The sequence below is a fragment of the Arachis hypogaea genome, chromosome 3 (assembly GCF_003086295.3).
Source record: "Arachis hypogaea cultivar Tifrunner chromosome 3, arahy.Tifrunner.gnm2.J5K5, whole genome shotgun sequence".
NCBI lineage: Eukaryota > Viridiplantae > Streptophyta > Magnoliopsida > Fabales > Fabaceae > Arachis > Arachis hypogaea.
In genome coordinates, this window is record NC_092038.1 from 42,678,815 (window position 1) to 42,699,764 (window position 20,950).

The window sequence follows — 20,950 nt, forward strand, 5'->3', positions numbered from 1 at the left end:
TTTCAATCTGTACAACATTTGGAATTTATTTATCATTGATGATTTTTCTTGAACTTCATTTCTGTTAAAAATGATATTTATTTTTCTCTTGCTGTTTTTCTAATTGATTTTCTCCTACTTTCTTTATTGTAGCTTTAGAATGTTCTTTCAATTTATGTGCTAGTTTACATAGTGCATTTAGTGTCTGCTTTGATAGTTAATGGTAATTGCACTTAACTTTTTTGTTGGTGTCATGTTACCCCCCCCCCCCCCCCCAACACACACACACACACACACACACACAAACATGTGGTTCTCTTGCTTCCTCCTTTCTTTTATATTATATAATTTTGCCTTTTACTACACTGGTAAACGTTTATATCTTGTGCTTTGTCTTGTGGCTGGCTTTTGTAATAATGGTGGTTTGTGGAAGCCTTATCAAGATCTAATGAGTGCAAGTGTTTTTGAAACAACAAAGATCTGGTTCAAAATACATCAGCTTCATTGAGCCTGGACAGAACAATGATCGGCTAATACAGCTGTCATCAACTAACTTAGCCTTGGTCTGAATCAGCAGCTTACTAACTTAAGAATATTATAGAAATTATTGTGTACACCAACGTATTATAAAGTTATTGTTAGTATGATCTTGTAGAGTATGTTCCTGTGGACATTGTTTGGCTTGGAGACATTGATGTAATTGCTTATGAGTTATGACTAGTTTGCATGACTATATGGGTTGGGCTGTTTTTGTATTCTATATCACATTGATTATCTGATTATGTCTGTTGCTCGTACGTTAAACATGTAATCAACAGACTGGCAAAAGCAGTTTTGTAGAGCATAGAACGTTTCTGCACTTGTTCCGAAGTTTCCATCGGCTTTGGATCTTCTTGGCATTAATGTTGCAGGTTTCCATTTTCTGTCAACCTTTCCTATAAAATCTCATTCTTTCTGTCATTGTTACTCTGGCATTTAGATGCTGGTTACCAACAAATGATCTAAACATAATGTTTTCCCAACTCATATTGCATGCAGGCATTGACAATAATTGCTTTCAAGGATGGAGATCTCGATCTGGATACTCTTAAAACAGTACTTAGTATTGGGCCGTCATTTGCAATTATGAATTTTGTCAAGAGTAAGCCTTTAGTGTTATGTTCTTAACTTCTTATGAAGTTATTTCTCATTTGAATGACATGTAGTTCTCAGTATATGTATAATGATGAATAGGCATCCTGGATGTGTTGCTTACATTTGGGGCATACAGCACCGCAAGGGGAATGGCTGTCTCAAGGCTAATTATAAGGTTTTTCTGGGGTGGCTTGACTTCCACGGCCATAACATATCTTTACTTGTGAGTTTCATGTTTCCTTTAGCTACGTTTTCATTTAATTAGCAATGATGTTGGGAAACAAAAACCCAGATTGATGAGCCCCCCCCCCCCCCCCCCCCCCCCCCAACAAGCCTCATCACTTCGATGTGGCACTGCAATCACATCTCAAAGTGAAGCAGATTTTTTTAAGGTGTTCTTGAATTGAAACGTAAGAATAGGAATAAGAAAGTAACTAAAAACAAAAGCATTTATAAACAAGCTGCCATGGTGAATCTATAAAATCCTTTAAGTATGATAACTTGATGCCATAGAGAATGAGATTTTGAAGGAAATCCCCCATAGCCATTTTGCCACCAATGTAATGTTCTAAACACAAAATTGCCTGGACCCAAGCCTCCTTTAGGACGACAATAAACTTCCCAATTCACGAATTGGTCCCACTTCATATCCAAAGCACCACATCAAAGAAAGTCCCTCATAATCTTTCAAATGGTGCTGGCCATTCCCCCTAGAATATGGAACAAGGATAAGAAGTAGAGGAATATCGGAGAGGCATGCTTGAATGAGTGATACGACCACCTAGAGAAAAATAGGTGCTAAGAAATCTTCTTAACAACATGATCCCAAAAGGAAATGGATCTAGGTTTGCCACCAAACGAAACAAGAGGCCACTATCAAAATAGGACACCAAGCCATAGATGCTAAAACAGAAAGGTCATGACGTGTTGTATTAATCCCGGCTAAACCACTCTTGGACATATCCGAAAAATAGAGAGAGCATTTAAAACGAGCTATCATTTTCCAACAATAAGATGGTGTCATTGACAAATTGTATATCGGATATCATAGTCCCTTCAGAACCCATTTTGACACCTTCACTAATCCTTCAGACTCCAACTAAGAGTGTCCACTACTAAAGTGCACAAAAAAGCGGACAAACCTTGTCTGAAGCTCCTTTCACCACAAAACCATGACTTTGGCGCTCTGGTTACAGTAATTGAGACAGAACTTCTTGTATGAGATCCTGTAATCCAACTTACCCCCCAAGAACAAAAACCTTTCCTTTGCATAACTTTATTAAAAAGTCTCCAACTGACCTTATCATAAGCTTTCTCAAAGTCAAACTTAAAAACAAGATATTCTTTTACTCTTCACCTTAGTCCAGCCTATATAGCCATTTCCATGGCGTCAACAACAAACCCCGACCTCTAACTACTTAACAAAGCTTTTTCTCTTTCTCCGTTTGCTATTTTATGAAAATGTTTAGAATTTACATCCGTATCCTTGGCTCATTTGATCTGTATTTATTGTCCACAACTCACCCCCGTACTTCACTCTTATTGTAACTTAAGCGTTCAAGACACCAAAACAATTTGAAATACTGACCAAATTGTTGATGAATAGTGATAGAATTAGAAATCAAGTAATATCAGTGGTCAACTGCAATACAAAAAAATGGAACTCGAGTAAACATGACGGCAAATACTAGAGCAAAGGGAGATAATGAGTTAAATTTAGTAGCTTCATCTTATAATTGAGTGGGCCTCACTCACTCCAAATGCCATCTCAAAAGGTAATAGATACATCACACTTATAAGCTTCATAGATATCTTATCCTTGATAGATGTAGGACTTGTAATACACCTCCTGATGGACAAGAATGATCATCTGGAGCGTGAACATTTATGGGTGGCTGACCCAACAACATTGGATCGGATAGACCTTGATACCATCTTTAAAATTTATAGGACTTAACCGCAAAAGCTAGCTTGGGTGGTGTGAGACACATCACATTTAGAAACATCAGTGTCCTTATCCTTGATGGTTGTTGAACTTCTAATACTTCAATCCAAAATATTTGCGATACTGTGGATATCAGTGTGTAATCAATGATAACACAGTATCAGATTCTGGACAGTTATAAATAGGAATGTTTAAAGCCTCTTTTCTAGTGATTTTTTCCTTGGTTGTTAGGTACATTGGAAGACATCATTACTACCAAAAATTTGTTTGCTGTAAATGCATTGTAGGGCCACATCATCAAACCTTCTTTACCGTGAAACTTCTGACCATTATTATGATTCAATTGCAGGAAGGTTTTGCAGGAAAGGAATAGTCGTAACGCAGACAATTCATTTTATTTCCGGATATACATTCTTGTACTAGGTGTTTATGCTGGTCTACGTCTATTCCTAGCACTGTTGCTCAAATTTCCAGCCTGTCACACATTATCAGATATGTCTGATCAGTCCTTCTTTCAGTTTTTTAAGTGGATTTATCAAGTGAGTAATTTTTAGTTAGGTTTGACAAGTAAATTTCCTCAATGTACTTCTCTCTGTGTTCTGACTGGTGTTTTGGCTTTTCCAATGACTAATGCAGGAAAGATACTTTGTTGGGCGCGGTCTTTATGAGAAGATGAGTGATTATTGTAGGTAGGTTGTATTCTGAACTAGTTATGAAAAAATTTCAGTTACCTCTGGTTCTGTAACATTAATACTTTTAGCAAGAGTGTTTTACACTTTTGCCAAGTGCTTGTCAACATGTTTTTATTAAGGTTGTGTTATACTTCTAATATTCATATTTACTTACCATGTCGTTTGTTTCCTACCCTGCAGATATGTGATCTTCTGGCTGGTGATATTTGGCTGCAAGTTTACCTTTGCATACTTTCTACAAGCAAGTCATTACGTTTTATATATTTATTTATCATTTTTTTAAGACAGATAACAGATAGCTAAACTAACTATAATTTGATAAAAGTATAGGGAAAAACCTTTTTCAATTGACTCTGTGAGAAAGATTTTGATTATAACCCATTTTGAATACAAAATAATCTAATCCAGACTTCTATTGATGTTTGTGCATGTCCGCTTATTTTATTTTTAAAAAGATGCAAGGAGGTCCCAATGCTTTTGTGCATTCATCTCTTTCTTAAATAGAATATCTTTTTTCCATAATGTTTGTACATTTGAATGCTGTTTATTCAATAATTGCCTATACTTAATTTGATATTCAAAAAAAAAAAAAGGAAGAAGAAATCATATAGTAAACCAGATGCAATGTTGAGAGATTTTATGTTTGCAATTTACTAAAACTTATTGTAGTATAAAACTTGCTGTAATATATATCTAATATTGCAGATTCGACCCCTTGTCAGTCCTACCAGGATCATTCGACATCTTCACATTAATGATTACTCTTGGCATGATTTAATCTCGAAAAGTGAGTTCCTGTTGTTATTCTTACATTTTCAACAGATCACAGTCTCGTTCAAGGATTCTTTTTTTTTTTTTTTAAATGAGAGAATTCTTCTTCTGATAGGCTGCATTTGATATTTGAGACAGGATACATATACAGTAACAGATAGAAAACTTAGAAGGACAAGAAATACATGAAATTTGTGTTCTGGGACAAATTATTTGTCCCTTCTATCTCCTTCCTTTTTTTTTTTTTCCGATGGACAGGAAATACATGAAATTTGTGTCTTGGGACAATTTGTATTGTATGCATGAGTACAGCTCCAAATACATTTTGGTGCCTCTTTGTCTTTTCATTTGTCTTGTCTCAACAACCAAATGCAACAATAGAAAATGAGTGTTTTTTTTTTTGGGTGGTTGTAGCTTCAATGAGATGGAAGAGATGCATTTTATATTACATTAATGCTGGCATGGTGTCGAAAGACAGTTCTCATTATAGATTAGACAGAAATTGGTGGAATTGGACATTACATAAATAATTTGTATTATTACTTCCATAAATGGTCATTTAGGTAACATTTTGCTAATGAAGTGTTTATTTGGATATGAGTGTCTTTCTTTGTTCTTTTATATTTAACATATAAATATAAGATAGTTGTGTTTGTCACTGATCTGTGCATGTGAATTTTGCAGACAATAACAATGTGTTGACTATAGTTAGCTTGTGGGCTCCTGTTGTGGCTGTGAGTTTCCTTCAATTAACTTTGTTCTCAATAATCTAAGTAGACTTTGTTAATCATGTGATGTTGTGTTTTGTTTCCCATAGTCCTTTTGTTGAATTTATGTAAACTTACCTAGGAGTTTTGTGAAATATTAAAACAAATACATGAAAGTGCGGGTGTGTACACAGACACACACAAAATTATATGCAGTTGAAAGTTAACTAATGGATAGATCAGGTAAGATTAGAAAATCAACTCTGGACGTGGCAGAAAAAATGTGTGTGTGGTCTGTCTGTCGTAAATTTTGGTTATCTCATTAAATTTTTATTCGCCACAATACTTGATAGGATATTAGTGGTATTGTGTTAGAGTTTTATTAGAATGGGCTTTTGCTGGTTGTACCATACTACTAGTACATCACTTAGCTATTTAGCATAGAATAAGACAGTGCTTAGCTAGTATTAAGTTGTGTTATAGCATGTCATCCTTTCATCAAGATCTATTGCTTTTCAACTTTTACCTTCCCTTTTTCGATTGAAACTTTTGGGTGAGGTTCAGCATAACAATAAGATCTATTATTCTTATGTTTGATGTTTGCCTTATAGTTGTACATCTACTTGTATTCATGTTTTCCAGTAGTCTACATATTCCAAGGTAGACAGATGAAGGTTTTGAAGAATGTTAGCATACTTTGAGAAAGATTATTCCTCCAATTGTTTATCTTACACTTTCCATTTTCACTTTTCGCGTTAGCATAATAGAGTTTTGTGATAAGAGAGAATTCAGAGACTTAATGAGAAAGCTCCAGAAATGTGTATGTGTAATATTCATTATGAATGAGTTTGGCACTGATCTGTGCTTATTTACAAGAAAACAGTAACTTGCTGTGGAAGGCAGTGCTAAGGTCCGAGTTGTCCTGTCTATCTTTAGTTAGATACGAGGGCAGTGTACTACCTTACCTTTTTATCAGAAAACAGAAAAGAAAAATACTACCTTGCTCATTCATGCTTTATCTGTGGTATGCAGATTTATCTCATGGATATTCATATTTGGTACACCCTCATGTCAGCAATTGTTGGTGGTGTAATTGGTGCACGGGCTCGGCTCGGTGAGGTATAACTGTATGAGCTCCAAAGTAACACTTTGGGATTTAGATATTGTTTCTTTTCCTTTTTTCCAAATTGATTAGTAATATTTATTCAGTAAAAAGGTGTTTGTGTTTACTTATTACTAGATGTATATGTAAGGACTTATTTAGCGTTGAACAGATAAAAGCTGATAGAAGTTCAGCTGACGTAGAGGATTATAATAAAGTAAAAAAAAAAAACAAGTGACGAAAGAATGTTTTTAGTTCTTTTTTTGTAATAAGTAGTTCCGATTGAATGTGTTTTGAAAGGGTGCGAGTTGATTAACTCTATTATGGGTGTCATTGCTGCCGATCTATTGGTATCCTAATCTTGATGCATTCCCTTTCTTGACAAACTTCTTTCGACAATGTCAAATTTTCTCCCCAAATGGACATTTACTCCTTGATTCTTGTGTTTTCTTAATTGTCTGTCTCATCTTACTATTAATTATTGTTCCTTTTCTTATGGTTTGATGCAGATACGTTCAATTCAAATGTTGCATAAGCGTTTTGAGAGTTTTCCTGGGGCATTTGTAAAAAATTTGGCCTCTCCACAAGCAAAAAGGTTGATTATGTTACCTACAAGCTTTTTGTTGGTAATAAGGTTTAAAATTTGATGTTTTAACTGATCTGATGTCTATATATTTATCTAGTAGTTATCTTCATTGATACTAGTCTCTACACATTTATTTATATAGTGTGTGTTGCGGATTAGCTTAAGAGAGCAGTAGATTGGCTTTAGAGAAGTGCCAGCTAGGATAGGACATCCACAACTAAATTACAGTTATCACAACAGTGCTCTAATGAGTAACTGAAACGATAGATTCCATTCTCTCTCTCTCTCTCTCTCTCTCTATATATATATATATATATATATATATATATATATATAAGTTCTGAGATTCTATGATGACATGGTGACTTAGATCAGGTGTGACATCTTTTAAGTTGGTGGCAGGTGAATTTGATTTTCGTTTCTCCTTTTTCTTTTCTTTCTTTTTTTTTTTTAAATTTTTTCCACTGTTCACTGTAGGCACTCCTTCTGTAAATTTGTTTGTTTCCATCATTGGTCTTTGCTGAGGCTGGTTATTAGCTTCTTTGTTTTTAATTGTGTTGCTGTTTTTTAGTAAAATTTCTTCTACATGATTTTATTTTTATTTATTTATTTTTTCAGGTTGCCCATCAGTGGACAATCATCCCAGGTGATCTTTTCCCCTTTGTTGAGGGAGGGATGGGTTCAAATATGGATGCCTTCAATAACTAGTTCTTTTATTCAGTGTTAACTACCTTTTTGAGAGCCTCTTCAGTATAAAATGTTGTAGTTATTATGATCTTTGAGGGTATTGGGGTTTCTTTGGTAGCGTATAATTTAAGATTTTAGTTGTTCTACATACTGGCTTAAGTTAATAATGATGTTTATCTTATTGTTGTACCTGTATTTCTTGCAGGATTCTCAGGATACAAACAAATTGAATGCTGCTATGTTTGCTCCTGTTTGGAATGAGATAATTATAAGCTTGCGTGAGGAAGATTTTATTAGCAATAGGTTAGTTACATGAAATATGTTGCTTTGCAATGCATGCATAGTAAGCCCTTGTGTAGAGAGACTTTGCAATGGTCCCTCTCAATCAATTTTGTTCTCATTTTTCTTCTATTGTGAGAGTCAAAGGAGACTATGGCTTAACAACAATAGCAAATGCTTATGTGATGAAACTTGCAAGCTCTATTTCATATTTTGGGGAAACTTTTCCTATATTGAGTTTATTGCATAATTTTTACGTGGCCAGTGAAGCCAAGAGAAAAGAGGAGGGATATATTAGACCTCTGACAACAATGGTATGACTTTGTTGAATCACAAGGCCATGGATCAAATTCGGAATAACTCCAATGCTAGATAAGCTACTTCACATAGGCAAAGGGAGTGATAAGCTGCGATTCGGGACATGGAATGTAGACATACAGAGAAATCAATTGAAGTCGTGGACAATATGACAAGGAGAAAGATTAACATTATGTCACAAGAAACCAAGTTGGTGGGGGCGGAGGAGGCAAAGAAGTTAAGAGACCTCAGGATTTAAACTTTGCTAATAGAGGAAGGGTGAAAAATAGGAATATGATAGACATTATCATTGATAAATAGTGGAAGAAGGTCGTGTTAGGCGCTAAAAGGGCGGGGATTGCATCATTGCACTAAAATTGGTGGTAAAAGAGATGCTTTTTATCTGGTAAGCATTTTTTTCCTGCAAGTCAGTTTCGATCAAGGCAAAATTTTGAGAGGATTTAGAAGATTTAGTCCATGACATCCTGGTGGGAGATAAGATTTTCTTAGGAAGACATTTAAATAGGCTTGCTGGGAAGGATGAGAACAAATACGAAGGGATCCATGTGGGCCATGGTTTTGGAGTAACACACGGTAGAAATCATCTTAGACTCCTTCAACTTTCAAGTTTCTATACCAAACACTTTCTTTAAGAAGTGACACAAACATCGTATAAGAGTGGGTGACATGTTCTAAATTCAATTTCTTCTTACTAAGAAAATCCTACCATAAGGGCTTGTTATGAGTCATCGAGTCTAGCGAATGATGAGAAGATGTTATCAAGAAAAGAAACCAAAGATCAGGTGGCGGTAGATGAAATATGAGAAGGAAAGAGACTTCCAAAGTTGGGCAGAAGAAAAATCAAGGTGTGATGGAAATGCAAAGGAGATGCGGGGTGAGATGGCATAAGTAATTGGAAAAGTAATAAAGAAACCTTTGGAGAAAAAAGAGGTATCGGATCAAAAGATAAAGAATCGTGTTGGTGGCACACAAGTAGGTAAGAGAAGGTGAAAGTAATAATAGAATCCTATAAAGAGTGGCCTTTCTGTTGGAATGCAAAAAAAAAAGGGAATAGTGTAAGACAACTAAAAACGAGACAAAATGGTGCTAAACGAGAGCATAAGAGAATCTTTAATAGTCTGAGTACAAAAGAAGAGGAAAAAGACATTTACAAGATAGCATAGGGCCGTGAAAGAAAGACAAGTGATTTGGACTAAGTTATGTGCATAAATGACTAAGAGGGTATGGTTTTGCTCACAAATGAAAGCATTAGTGAGAGATGGAAGAACCACTTCCACAAATTCTTTAATGGGGGACATGAGACTCTTTCTTGATTGGGTAGACCACACACAACATCCACACATAACACGAGGACCAAAACTTTAACTACTACCGAAGAATTCGGGAGTATGGAGATGAGGAGGCTATATAATGGATAAAGAATGGTAGAGCAGTAGGTCCAGACAATATACTTATTGAAGTTTGGAACGAGTTAGGAAGAAAGAGGCATCTATTGGTTGACCAAGCTCTTGAATCAAACGAATGGAGGAAGAACACCCTTAGTTCCTATCTACGAAAACTAGGGAGATGTACAAAATTGTAGAAACTACATAGGAATCAAGCTCATGAGTCATCTTGAAGTTATGGGAGAGGGTGATAGAGAGGTGGTTGAGACAAAAGACTTAGTTTTCAAAGAATCAATTTGTTTTATGTTGGGTAGATCTACCATGGAGGTCATATATTTGCTAAGGATAATTAAGTAGGGGTACCAGAGCAACAAGAAGGATTTGTATTTGGTCTTCATTGGCTTCAAAAAGGCCTATGATAGGTTATCAATGCAGGTCTTATGGAAAGTTTTGGAGAAGAAGATGGATGGGTGGTCATACACCAATTACAATAAGGAATGGGGACTTGAGAGACAAAGTCGGAGCGCCTATTGTTAGAAAGATTGTGGAGTCTTGTCTCAAGCTGTTTGGATATATGGCCATGTCAGGAGAAGATCGAGTTAGAATCCATTCAGGAGGGCTGAACACAGAGAAAATAGACTAGTGGTTAGGAGGAGATGAGGAACTAAAAGGATTTTGAATAAGGTAGACAAGAGAGATTTAAGTATAAATGACTTTGTTGCAGACATGATATATGACAATGCACAATGATGTCATTTGATCTATATAGTCGACCGCACCTAGTGGATAGGGCTTTGTTTTTCTTCTTTAGGGAAATTCATCCTTCTCATCATTGTTGTTTCTTTTTCTCTTGTTTACAATATTTTTGTTTAGGCACAAATGGTAATAAAAGCATTATTCTTTGCCTTGCTTCTTGGTTTCAATTTTTTATGACACCCGTGGTGCATTTTTATAGGTTGCTTATCTGTTTAATGTCAACTGTTACAGGGAAATGGACCTACTTTCTATTCCTAGCAACACTGGAAGTCTGAGATTAGTTCAATGGCCTTTGTTTCTTCTAAGCAGTAAGGTAGAACTTGATATGCAATATGAATGATTTAGAACAGGATTCTGATAGGCATTCTGTATTTGTTAGGGTTCCAATTCTTAATTTTAACTATAGAAATTTTAGGAGTCAAGCTATTTTTGCCAATACTTAGACAATACTGTATTTTTATACGGCTGCACTCAAGTTTGTCAAGCTTTTGTATACAGACATGTTTGAATCATGCACTCATGAACTAGTTTTATTTTGCATACACAGAAACCAGAAAGGGATAGTCTAGATGACCGATGTCTTTTTAACCAACATGTTACTAACAAACTTATTTTAGTTAATATGTAATTTACTTTGTTCTTGTTTTTGTTTTTCTTTCACTTATTTTTTAAGCAATCATGTGAGAGCCGGCTACAAGTTAACCAAAAAATTGTTGGCCACGTAGTGGGGCGCTTTTAACTAATATATTTTGTTCAGATCCTGATGGCGATTGATTTGGCTTTGGATTGCAAAGATACACAGACAGATCTGTGGGGCAGGATATGTAAGGATGAATATATGGCTTATGCAGTGCAGGAGTGCTATTACAGCATTGAAAAAATTTTGTATTCAATAATAGTTGATCATGAAGGAAGACTTTGGTATGAATTTACGTTTCACTGCTTTTTGGTGTTTCATTTGCTTTTACGTTACATTACATTTCTGAGTGACACATTCGGTTATCTGTGTACAAAGGGAAGTTCCATGTGGTGGGAGTTTAAATTTGATGTTTAAATTCCTCAGAGTTTTCTAAACTTGAAAATATATTTGGGTATACATTGTGAAGTTGAAGGGAATAAAATTTTACTGTGCTGAACATGCACCTTTCAATGGTATTCGATGATATATTTTGAATGTAACTCAAGTGCTTCTTACATACAAGTCTTTTGGCTATTTCTCTGTCAAGCACTCTCTCCAATGTTCATTTTGTTAGGAGATAGCAAATGAATATCTTTTATTTTTCTGTGACAGCCACTGTTAGGCTAGAGCACTTTGGGCTTTGAAGCATGAGTCCATGACCCTGTTTTTCATAATTTGGAAGGAGAATGTTGGTTCAAGCCTTTATATGCACAGATCTATTGTGTTTTACCTTTTTGATGTACAAGCGAAAGAGGCTTTATTTTGTGTGTGTGTGTGTGTGTGTGTGTGTGTGTGTGTATTTGGTTAGAATACTGCTAGCGATTTTGGGAAGTGAGAATGAGTTAAAAGTTACAAAAATAAATAACTGCTATTGAATGTAGGAATATATGGGATAGGATTAGTGGGTATTAATTTGGAGATATATTGTAGTAAGGATACAACTGGGAAAAAAATTGTGCCCAAATGAGATGTTATAATGCTTTGCCTTTTTTATTATAGTAGTCATGTAGTATATATCAAGAATCAACTTTTACCAAAGTTCAAACTATTATGTGAATTGCATGAATGGGTTTTGTTATATCTCTGACTAATGGTGGTATACATATCTTAACATATTTAACTGGCTAGCATTTTTCTTGTTATGTGTCATTTTCTGATACCTCGTTTTTTATGGATTTACTGGAACATTGTAACTGTTTTGAGGGGAAAAAAATTCCAAATGACAATTTATAGTTTCCTAGTTGTTGCACCAGTTAGTGATACTTTTTTGTTTGATTCAGACATATTCTTTCTGAATATTCTCTTTGACAGGGTCGAAAGAATATTTCGTGAGATCAATGCCAGTATATCAGAAGGTTCACTTGTTATAACCTTGTCTCTGAAGAAGCTACCACTTGCTTTATCAAGATTTACAGCATTAACTGGACTCCTGGTAATTCTTTTATTTTTGTGGTCCCTTATTTAGTGTTTTACAGTTATATAGCATATTAAATTTGTCAATGATTTTGAGAGAAATGGACTTTCACATTTGCATTGAAACCTGAAATAGTTTTTTGCTTCTGCATCTTTTTATCAAAATGTTCTTTTCAAATAATCTTAACCAAATGGGCCATATATCATCAACTTATTGTAATTTTATCTATTAATTTTTGAAAAAATAATTGGTCAATTGCATAGACATTGTTACACAGTAGTATTTTTCGTATTCGATAAACAAACACATTTGTTGAACTTTTGCAAATTTTTTTACTAGGATTTCCTTATGGTTATTGCGTCAAACAAATAATGAATCTTCTTGTATTTTATGGCATAAAGCTTGATGAGGATCCTTCTTTTGGTGTCTTGGACCAGATAATTTTTAAAAGAGAAGAACCAAGAATTTGTTAGCATTTTTTACTCGCACAATTTTACTGTGTTTGGACAAGCTGACATTCTTATCAAGTGCTATTTTCACCTCTGTTAACTTGATTTGGGACCTAGAAATGTAACTTGTAATTGAATAAGTTAGGGAAGCTCTCAGCTGCTCCGAACTAGAAAGGAAGTACTAGGACTAATCTAACCGGCTAACCGCCTCTGTCAGCTACTACATCCCTTGTTACTAAATTACTAGTGAATCCGCTGAATTACCCCTTGTTGTAGCTTCCCTCACAAGCTAACCTTAGATTGTATATAAACTGATGACTCAGAACATTGAGAAGTGAGAAGTTAATCAATCACAATTATAAGTCAGACAAATCTCTCTCTCTCTCTCTCTCTCTCTCTCTCTATATATATATATATATATATATATATATATATATATATATTGTGAAAATGTAAACATCTGAATTGTGGAACCGAGGGAAATATCTCTTGGGTTATGTCTCTATCTCCCATCCTACTATATATTGGTGGTTGGTATATTTTGTGTGTAATTATGTGAAATGATTTATCTTTATCAGATTCGAAATGACCCGGAACTTGCAAAAGGTGCTGCTAAGGCTGTGTATGAAGTCTATGATGTTGTTACTCATGACCTGGTTTCTTCAGATTTAAGGTATACGGCTGCATTAGTATGATTTCTTTATGTTTTGAGAAGAAGACTGGTTTCTTCATTTCACATAATTTGCAATATTCATGTTATAATTTTTCAGGGAGGCTCTGGATACTTGGAATATTGTAGCTAGAGCTAGAGATGAGGGACGCCTTTTTTCTAGGATACGATGGCCTGATGATCCAGAAATTGTAAGTATCTTATATTTTCACAAATTCTGTTGATAGTTCATATCTAGCAATATGTTTATGCACTTGTTGCAGAAAGAGCTGGTGAAGAGGTTGCATCTCCTTCTTACCGTAAAGGACTCTGCAGCTAATGTTCCAAAGAATCTTGAAGCCAGAAGAAGATTACAGTTTTTCACAAATTCTTTATTTATGAAGATGCCTTCAGCAAAGCCTGTTAGTGAAACGTTGCCATTCTGGTATGTACATAGCTATACAGATTATTGGCTGCAGAGTTTTTATTCTTTTATACCACATTATTAACATTCTTCTTTTTTTGTCTGGCTGGTTGTAGTGTTTTCACCCCATACTATAGTGAAACTGTGCTATACAGTACTTCCGAATTGCAAAAGGAGAATGAAGATGGGATATCTATTCTTTTCTACCTTCAAAAGATATTTCCAGGTAATGTCTTTAGGCACACTCTCTCCCCAAAAGCAAAGGATAACACATGTTTTCTGTTCAACTCATATTTGGTTTGCACATATTATGGCTATCTGTTTTAACACTTTGTTTGGAAGGTTGACATGTAGTGGAAAAATAATTTATCTTTTGAGTGTCTATCAAGTACTGTAAGTTTACTTGGGGATGCCTAATTAAATATTAGAGGTTTGAGGTGAGTGATGATACTAAACTTTAAGTATCTTGTGTCCAGAGAAAAAAAGTGGAGCCTGGTGCACAAGCATCCCACATTAATGCAGAGTCCGGGAAAGGCCGCAGGTGAAATGTAGGCAGCCTAACCTCGTAATCACATCAGTGGGTGCTTCTGGCTAGAACCTGTGACCTTTAGGTCCATCACATAGAAAAAATTATGGGAAATTATTAGAGAAAAAGTAGGGTAGCACTTGGGGAATGGTCCAATCTTGCCCAAAGTTTTGCAACATGAGAAGATGCTTGTTGAAGCCCCACTAAGGGGAGTAGATTTGATGAAGGATTATAGAATAGTTGTAAAAAAATTGACGGGTCTTTATAATAGGACACAATGGCATCATATAAATAAATGCATAAGAGAATTGAGCAAAGCAACAAAATAGAGAGAATCTTATAGATAGTTGGTATTGAAATAAAGCATTATTTGCGATTGAAGGACTAGGGTTTAGGCTGTACCCCATTTTTAAATTGGTTTTATTTATTTGACTTGGTTGTTGTCCTTAGTGGATTTAGAATTGTTTTTGAAAACTTTTTCAATTGCAGATGAGTGGGATAACTTTCTTGAAAGAATTGGTCGGGGAGCATCCACTGGAGATGATGAACTTCAAAAAAATAGCAGTGACACTTTGGAGCTCCGTTTCTGGGCATCTTATCGTGGGCAGACTCTAGCTAGGACAGGTTACAAGTGTTCCATTTATCTTTTTTCCTCATTTGTTCTTGGAAATTAGTTGTGGGAACTAGGAAATACATTTTTTATAGTAATATTTCTTACTTAAACCCGGCCTCTGTTCTACAATCACCTACCTCTTTGGTTTGCAGTTCGTGGAATGATGTATTATAGAAGAGCATTAATGTTGCAGAGCTTTCTGGAGAGCAGATCACTAGGAGGTAACTATACGAGAACAATCCTGTTGCAATTTTTTTTATCCTCTCTAGTGATGCATCATGCAAGTAGTTGCTAACATCTGTTGTGTTAGTAGTGGACAATTATTCTCCAAATAGCTTCATCACAAGTCAAGGATATGAACTGTCACGTGAATCACGAGCACAAGCTGATTTGAAGTTTACTTATGTTGTATCATGCCAAATATATGGACAACAGAAACAGCGAAAGGCACCGGAAGCTGCTGATATTGCTTTGCTATTACAGAGGTATGGAATTGAATCCTTACATCTTCTCACGTGCTATTTTCATGCTAAGATTATGACTATATAAGGTAATGAAATTTATGTAGACACATGTAGGTAAAGTAGTGTAGTAGTTGTGATAGTGAGGCATGACTCCTCTTTTAAACTTTGAGGGCTTCTATGTTATTACTTAGTGGTTGACTTAGTTTCTTTTAGTGTATTTGTGTTGTTTATATTATGGATTTTGGATATGTAAGGACAAAGAGATAAGAGAAAGGCTATAAGATAAGATAAAAATAGTGATATGATATGACTATGTTGTGGTATGTTACAAGAGGGCAAGAAACTAATCGTTTTTATAATAATTGGAAAACCCTATTCCTAATCAAATAAGGAAATGATAATTGAATATTAGTGATACGAAACTAATCCTAGGATTATTTTTTTTTTGTATTATTAGATGTGGTAGAGATCACATTGGAGTGGGTACGTCATTATTTTGTTTGGTTAATCTCGGTGGTGGTCTATTTTAGGAGATATTGCTGACTCTGATGTCTTTAGGAGAATTTTCAGTCACAAATGTTTTATGTTGTTATACCTTTTCTTAGTGGTGAAGACTCTGTACATAACTGCAGATGAATTTCTTTTAAAACTATTATTTCAATGTTTTATCTGCATAAAAATAAAGGCTTTCTGTGTTTTCTTTCAGGAATGAGGCACTGCGAGTTGCTTTTATCCATGCTGATGAAAGTACAACTGAGGGAAAGACAACAAAAGTGTTTTATTCAAAGCTTGTTAAAGCTGATATAAATGGAAAAGATCAGGTGGATTAAGCTTCTAAAGAAGTTATTTTTCTACCAACAGTTTGCCTTAATCTGTGTAGAAGTGCTTAAAACATGTTATTTGTATTTCAATGGCTTTTGATGTTTATGAATTGCCTTTTTCTTAATATGAAGTGAATTGGTATGAATATATCGGTCAAACATACATTTTTGCTTCTTTTTACCGTTGCCTTGGACAATATTCTGAATCTTATCATGTTTCATCCAACTCAAGATTAACAGAGTGATGTTACTGATGACTGCTATTGTGCATTGAAGATGATTAAGTCTTCTCATTGTGGTTGATAAGGGTAGGCTATATTTGTAATTTCTTACCAAGCCACAATTTTCTGCTGATGGTCTTTTTAGATATATTTCTTTAAAAGATATGATGACAGCACAGCATGCTTTGGATAAGTATAACTGTTTGAAGGACTTGCATAATTCCTTTTCATTTTTCTCGTGAAGATGGGTTTTCTTTTATTTTTTCACTCTTTTTGTTTCCCATTGATAAATTTCTCTTTATATAAAAAATAAATTGAAATCTTCATTCTGAGCTCTGACAGCTTATAACCTATATGGTTTTATCCTTTTAGGACATCATGTTCCTTGTTTTACTGTGTTTGTTTTTCTTAAATTAAAGTCTGTCTTGATGGTTTCTGAATTTTCTTCTGTTCTGTAGGAAATATATTCTATCAAACTTCCCGGGGATCCAAAGCTAGGTGAAGGAAAGCCCGAAAACCAAAACCATGCTATAATTTTCACTCGCGGTGATGCTGTTCAAACTATTGACATGAATCAGGTGACGACATTGCCACAATCGGTTATTGGTTCTTTCATAGTACACTTTTCTGTTGGAAGTGATGCTTTATTTTTTAGCTTTTCTCGGCTCTTTCTTTTTCCTTTTTTTCCTTTTTTTTTAATATTTCGTTGATGATATCTTTTCCTTTGCCCATGCATTTTGCATCTTTTCCCTTTCCTATTTCAAGTTTTTTTTTTTGGAGATAACTGGGGCATCCATTGAAAATCATGAACCCATATTTGGTTATGTAGGGTCTAGTTATTTTTGTTGAATGGAAGTGCTGAACTTGAACCAGATTTTGATTCATTATATGCCAACAACCATCGACTAATGAAATTTTCTTTTACTGTATCTTCCACTTTAAGTTTATTTCATACAAAAGTTGTTTTTTAGCCGCTTTGAGATTGTTGCCTTTTACTTATATGTGAAATTTACTTATTCCTAACATGATGATGCATGTTCATTTGTCCGTGTCCTGACGTGTTGTTGACCTTATATTGTGCTGATGCTGTATGCTTGTAAGAATTATTATTCATCAAATGGGAGACATGTTATTATGTATAGCCCTATGCATTTAGCCGAGTTTCATGCTGTTATATAAACTTCACCCCTAACTTTTACATGCAATGATTTTTGTATCTTTTGCGTGCCTACCAATCTTGCGCTTTTATATGATCCGTTGTTCTTCGGTGTCTAAATTCCCAGTTTTTGGTGTTTTGGACCAAGGATGCATCATGGAGAGATCTCTCTGTCCACCATGTGTGAGATTGAATGTTTGGCTGAAGAAAGTTTATATAAATTAACTTGAATTCTTCTGTTGGACAGGACAATTATCTTGAGGAAGCAATGAAAATGAGGAACCTCCTTGAGGAATTTCATGCTAATCATGGCCTTCGCCCTCCAACTATTCTTGGTGTGCGGGAGCATGTTTTTACTGGAAGGTTTGTCTTGATTTTAGTAGAAATTTGATCAACAAATTGACACGATTGTGTTTTCTCTGCTCTCAATAACTCAAATTTATCACATTTTACTCTGGTGCAGTGTTTCATCCTTGGCTTGGTTCATGTCAAATCAAGAAACTAGTTTTGTAACCTTAGGCCAGCGTGTTTTAGCTACTCCGCTGAAGTAAGTTGTTTTTGTTTTGCTTATTATCTTAGTTACTTTCAATGTTTTGTCTATTATTCTTACTCTAGTCTCCTTATATGCTTTTCTATTATAATCCCAAAATTTGATGCATTTACTTCTTTAGAAAAAAAATTGATAAAAGAAGAATTTCATTAAGACGGGGAGAAGGATAATACAAATTAGGGGATAACTGATAAGGGAGCCCAATACAAAAGCAAAAGCAAAAAACAAATATTTATCTATAAATCATAACTTTCCAACCTCTCAACATGGCCAAGAGGAAAAGTCCCTTATAAAGATCAGAGCATTACACTAACCAGATGCTAGGCATATAATTCCCTCCGATAAAACACGTTTGTCAGAAAATCTGTCATTGATGGTGCGTGCACTATTGTCCAACCAAATTTTCCAAATAGTGGCAAAAATTGCACATTGCCACAAAAATTTTTCCTCTTTTCTACTACCAAACCTAACAAACCTAGTCAACAAGGGTTACAGGGCACACCCAACTATTTATGGAAGATGCTAAACAAATTGTTCCATCAGAAAACAGCTATTGGGAAATGCAAGACAGCTATGTGGCCTTCAAACCTGCAGCAAGTCATTGGTGTTAATCCTGTTAAGCACAAATGTCCATATGAACTATTTGACTTTAGAGGCAGCTTTGGACTTCCAAATGGGTTTGTCTAAAGTTACTCCTTTTGAAATACTACATAAGAATCCTGATCTTTTTTCCTCATCTTATTTTGCAAAATGGAAAGAAATGTAACAAAAAAAAAAAGTTAGATCCTTCCATTAAATATTTCCGTTTTGACCCAGTTATGTGAATGATGATAAGGAACCAAAAATTTTAATTTGTCTTTTAGGGCCCACTTGACAATCCATTTCATTTTTTATGTGCCTAAATAGTTACAATTTTGGTTGGCCATGTTAATTTGGGAGTTAAGACTTAAGAAGGAAAAGAAAGCGAGAGGAAGGAGGGTGTTTAGGAGGTTTGGCTTTGCTGTTTGGGAGTATAGCAAGAAAAGGAAATGAGAGTGGCTATTAGTTACTTTTACATTTTCACACTTGTTAGTAATAATCAATTGTTTATTTCTATATTTCTTAGTTATATTTTCATATAATTAATTATTTTAGTCAAATATATTTAGAATCTAGGTGTTATGGAGGCTCTTGGATGGCTAATGAAACCCCTCAAATCTTTTTTTATAGGGGAACCCTTTTGCATCAATCTTGTATTATCCTTATCTTGTATTATCCTTTTCCTCATCTTAATGAAATTAGTGTTTTATCAAATACAAAGAACTCTCCTAATTTGAACTCATAGACAAACCCTTGGTGGCATTTTTTCAATTTTATGTTTTGTCAATCAATGCTAATTTAGACCTTTCATATCATTTTAGCATGGCCTATATCTTACAGACTTTCTCAATTTTGTTGGTTAAATGAAAAATATGCAGAGTTCGCATGCATTATGGACATCCTGATGTATTTGATAGGATATTTCACATAACTCGAGGAGGCATTAGTAAAGCATCCCGTGTTATTAATATTAGCGAAGACATATACTCAGGTAATAACCATCCATAATTCTTGTTCTTTTGTGCCCAGCCCTAGATTTTCTGGGTTAATATGGGTCATGTCTTTCTGATATCAGGTGTTGTGATATTAACACGTAAAACAAGAAAAATTCTTTAGCCATCTATCGCTGTGTCTATTCTTTCCCTGTATATATTTCTGTAACTATTATTTCCCAAACATACCTAGTGGTAGCAATAATCAGAAGTGATAATAACAACAATGATAAGATAATCATTTTATGGCTTTGGGTTAGCCTATGATGATTGACGTCTGTTTGGGTGTGTTTCGAATTTTCACCATTATCCATGGATATCCTGGAAATTTAATGGGATCGTTAAGTGCTTGAATTTTTATTTTTAATTTAATTTTTGGCTCTCTTCCCCTTCCTCTGACACATGCGATTTTGTATCTTTATCTTTCTATAAGAACTTGACTTTTTTTTACACAAATAATAATAGGGTGTCATACAATAGGGGGTTATAGATTTGTTAAACCTTGCATAAATACATTTGTTCTCTATCATAAATCAAATAACCTACAAAATAATGCTGCAGGTTTCAACTCGACACTGCGGTTGGGAAATATAACACATCATGAATACATTCAGGTTGGATATACTATTATATTACGATGCAATATGCTTTCAACTGCACAAAAAAAAATGTCTTTCTAATTTGCTGGTTACTGCTTTTTCTGTAGGTTGGAAAAGGAAGGGATGTTGGGTTGAACCAGATTGCCCTCTTTGAAGGGAAAGTGGCTGGTGGTAATGGAGAGCAAGTGCTTAGCAGGGATGTTTACAGACTTGGACAACTTTTTGATTTTTTCAGAATGCTTTCCTTCTTTTACACAACTGTTGGTTTTTATGTTTGCACTATGGTATAGTCCTTAAGCCTATATAACTTCCCCCTCAAAAATCCTTTGATGTTTGTTTGTCAAAGTTTTCTTACTGATGTTTTCCCAATTTTTTGTTGCAGATGACAGTCCTCACTGTATATATATTTTTGTATGGAAGAGCATACCTGGTAAACTAATGGGATTACTTAAATTTTCTTTCTTATTACTTAA

General features: G+C 34.8%; 1 protein-coding gene across 1 annotated transcript in view; it reads left to right on the forward strand.

Moving 5' to 3' along the window:
- The window catches only part of LOC112790395 (callose synthase 10), a 37,039-nt gene that overhangs the window by 8,696 nt on the left and 7,393 nt on the right, over positions 1 to 20,950 (forward strand). The window contains exons 13-42 of the mRNA XM_025832776.3: positions 798 to 890; positions 1,018 to 1,120; positions 1,213 to 1,336; positions 3,408 to 3,597; positions 3,695 to 3,747; positions 3,931 to 3,991; positions 4,456 to 4,537; positions 5,206 to 5,255; positions 6,261 to 6,347; positions 6,840 to 6,925; positions 7,535 to 7,562; positions 7,809 to 7,906; positions 10,573 to 10,654; positions 11,099 to 11,262; positions 12,332 to 12,452; positions 13,462 to 13,556; positions 13,654 to 13,744; positions 13,817 to 13,977; positions 14,073 to 14,182; positions 14,972 to 15,106; positions 15,248 to 15,316; positions 15,409 to 15,580; positions 16,266 to 16,380; positions 17,060 to 17,179; positions 18,005 to 18,120; positions 18,221 to 18,304; positions 19,765 to 19,877; positions 20,440 to 20,492; positions 20,585 to 20,761; positions 20,860 to 20,907. Coding sequence (XP_025688561.1) covers positions 798 to 890; positions 1,018 to 1,120; positions 1,213 to 1,336; positions 3,408 to 3,597; positions 3,695 to 3,747; positions 3,931 to 3,991; positions 4,456 to 4,537; positions 5,206 to 5,255; positions 6,261 to 6,347; positions 6,840 to 6,925; positions 7,535 to 7,562; positions 7,809 to 7,906; positions 10,573 to 10,654; positions 11,099 to 11,262; positions 12,332 to 12,452; positions 13,462 to 13,556; positions 13,654 to 13,744; positions 13,817 to 13,977; positions 14,073 to 14,182; positions 14,972 to 15,106; positions 15,248 to 15,316; positions 15,409 to 15,580; positions 16,266 to 16,380; positions 17,060 to 17,179; positions 18,005 to 18,120; positions 18,221 to 18,304; positions 19,765 to 19,877; positions 20,440 to 20,492; positions 20,585 to 20,761; positions 20,860 to 20,907 — 3,081 coding nt within the window. The remainder of the gene's footprint in view (positions 1 to 797; positions 891 to 1,017; positions 1,121 to 1,212; positions 1,337 to 3,407; positions 3,598 to 3,694; positions 3,748 to 3,930; positions 3,992 to 4,455; positions 4,538 to 5,205; positions 5,256 to 6,260; positions 6,348 to 6,839; positions 6,926 to 7,534; positions 7,563 to 7,808; positions 7,907 to 10,572; positions 10,655 to 11,098; positions 11,263 to 12,331; positions 12,453 to 13,461; positions 13,557 to 13,653; positions 13,745 to 13,816; positions 13,978 to 14,072; positions 14,183 to 14,971; positions 15,107 to 15,247; positions 15,317 to 15,408; positions 15,581 to 16,265; positions 16,381 to 17,059; positions 17,180 to 18,004; positions 18,121 to 18,220; positions 18,305 to 19,764; positions 19,878 to 20,439; positions 20,493 to 20,584; positions 20,762 to 20,859; positions 20,908 to 20,950) is intronic.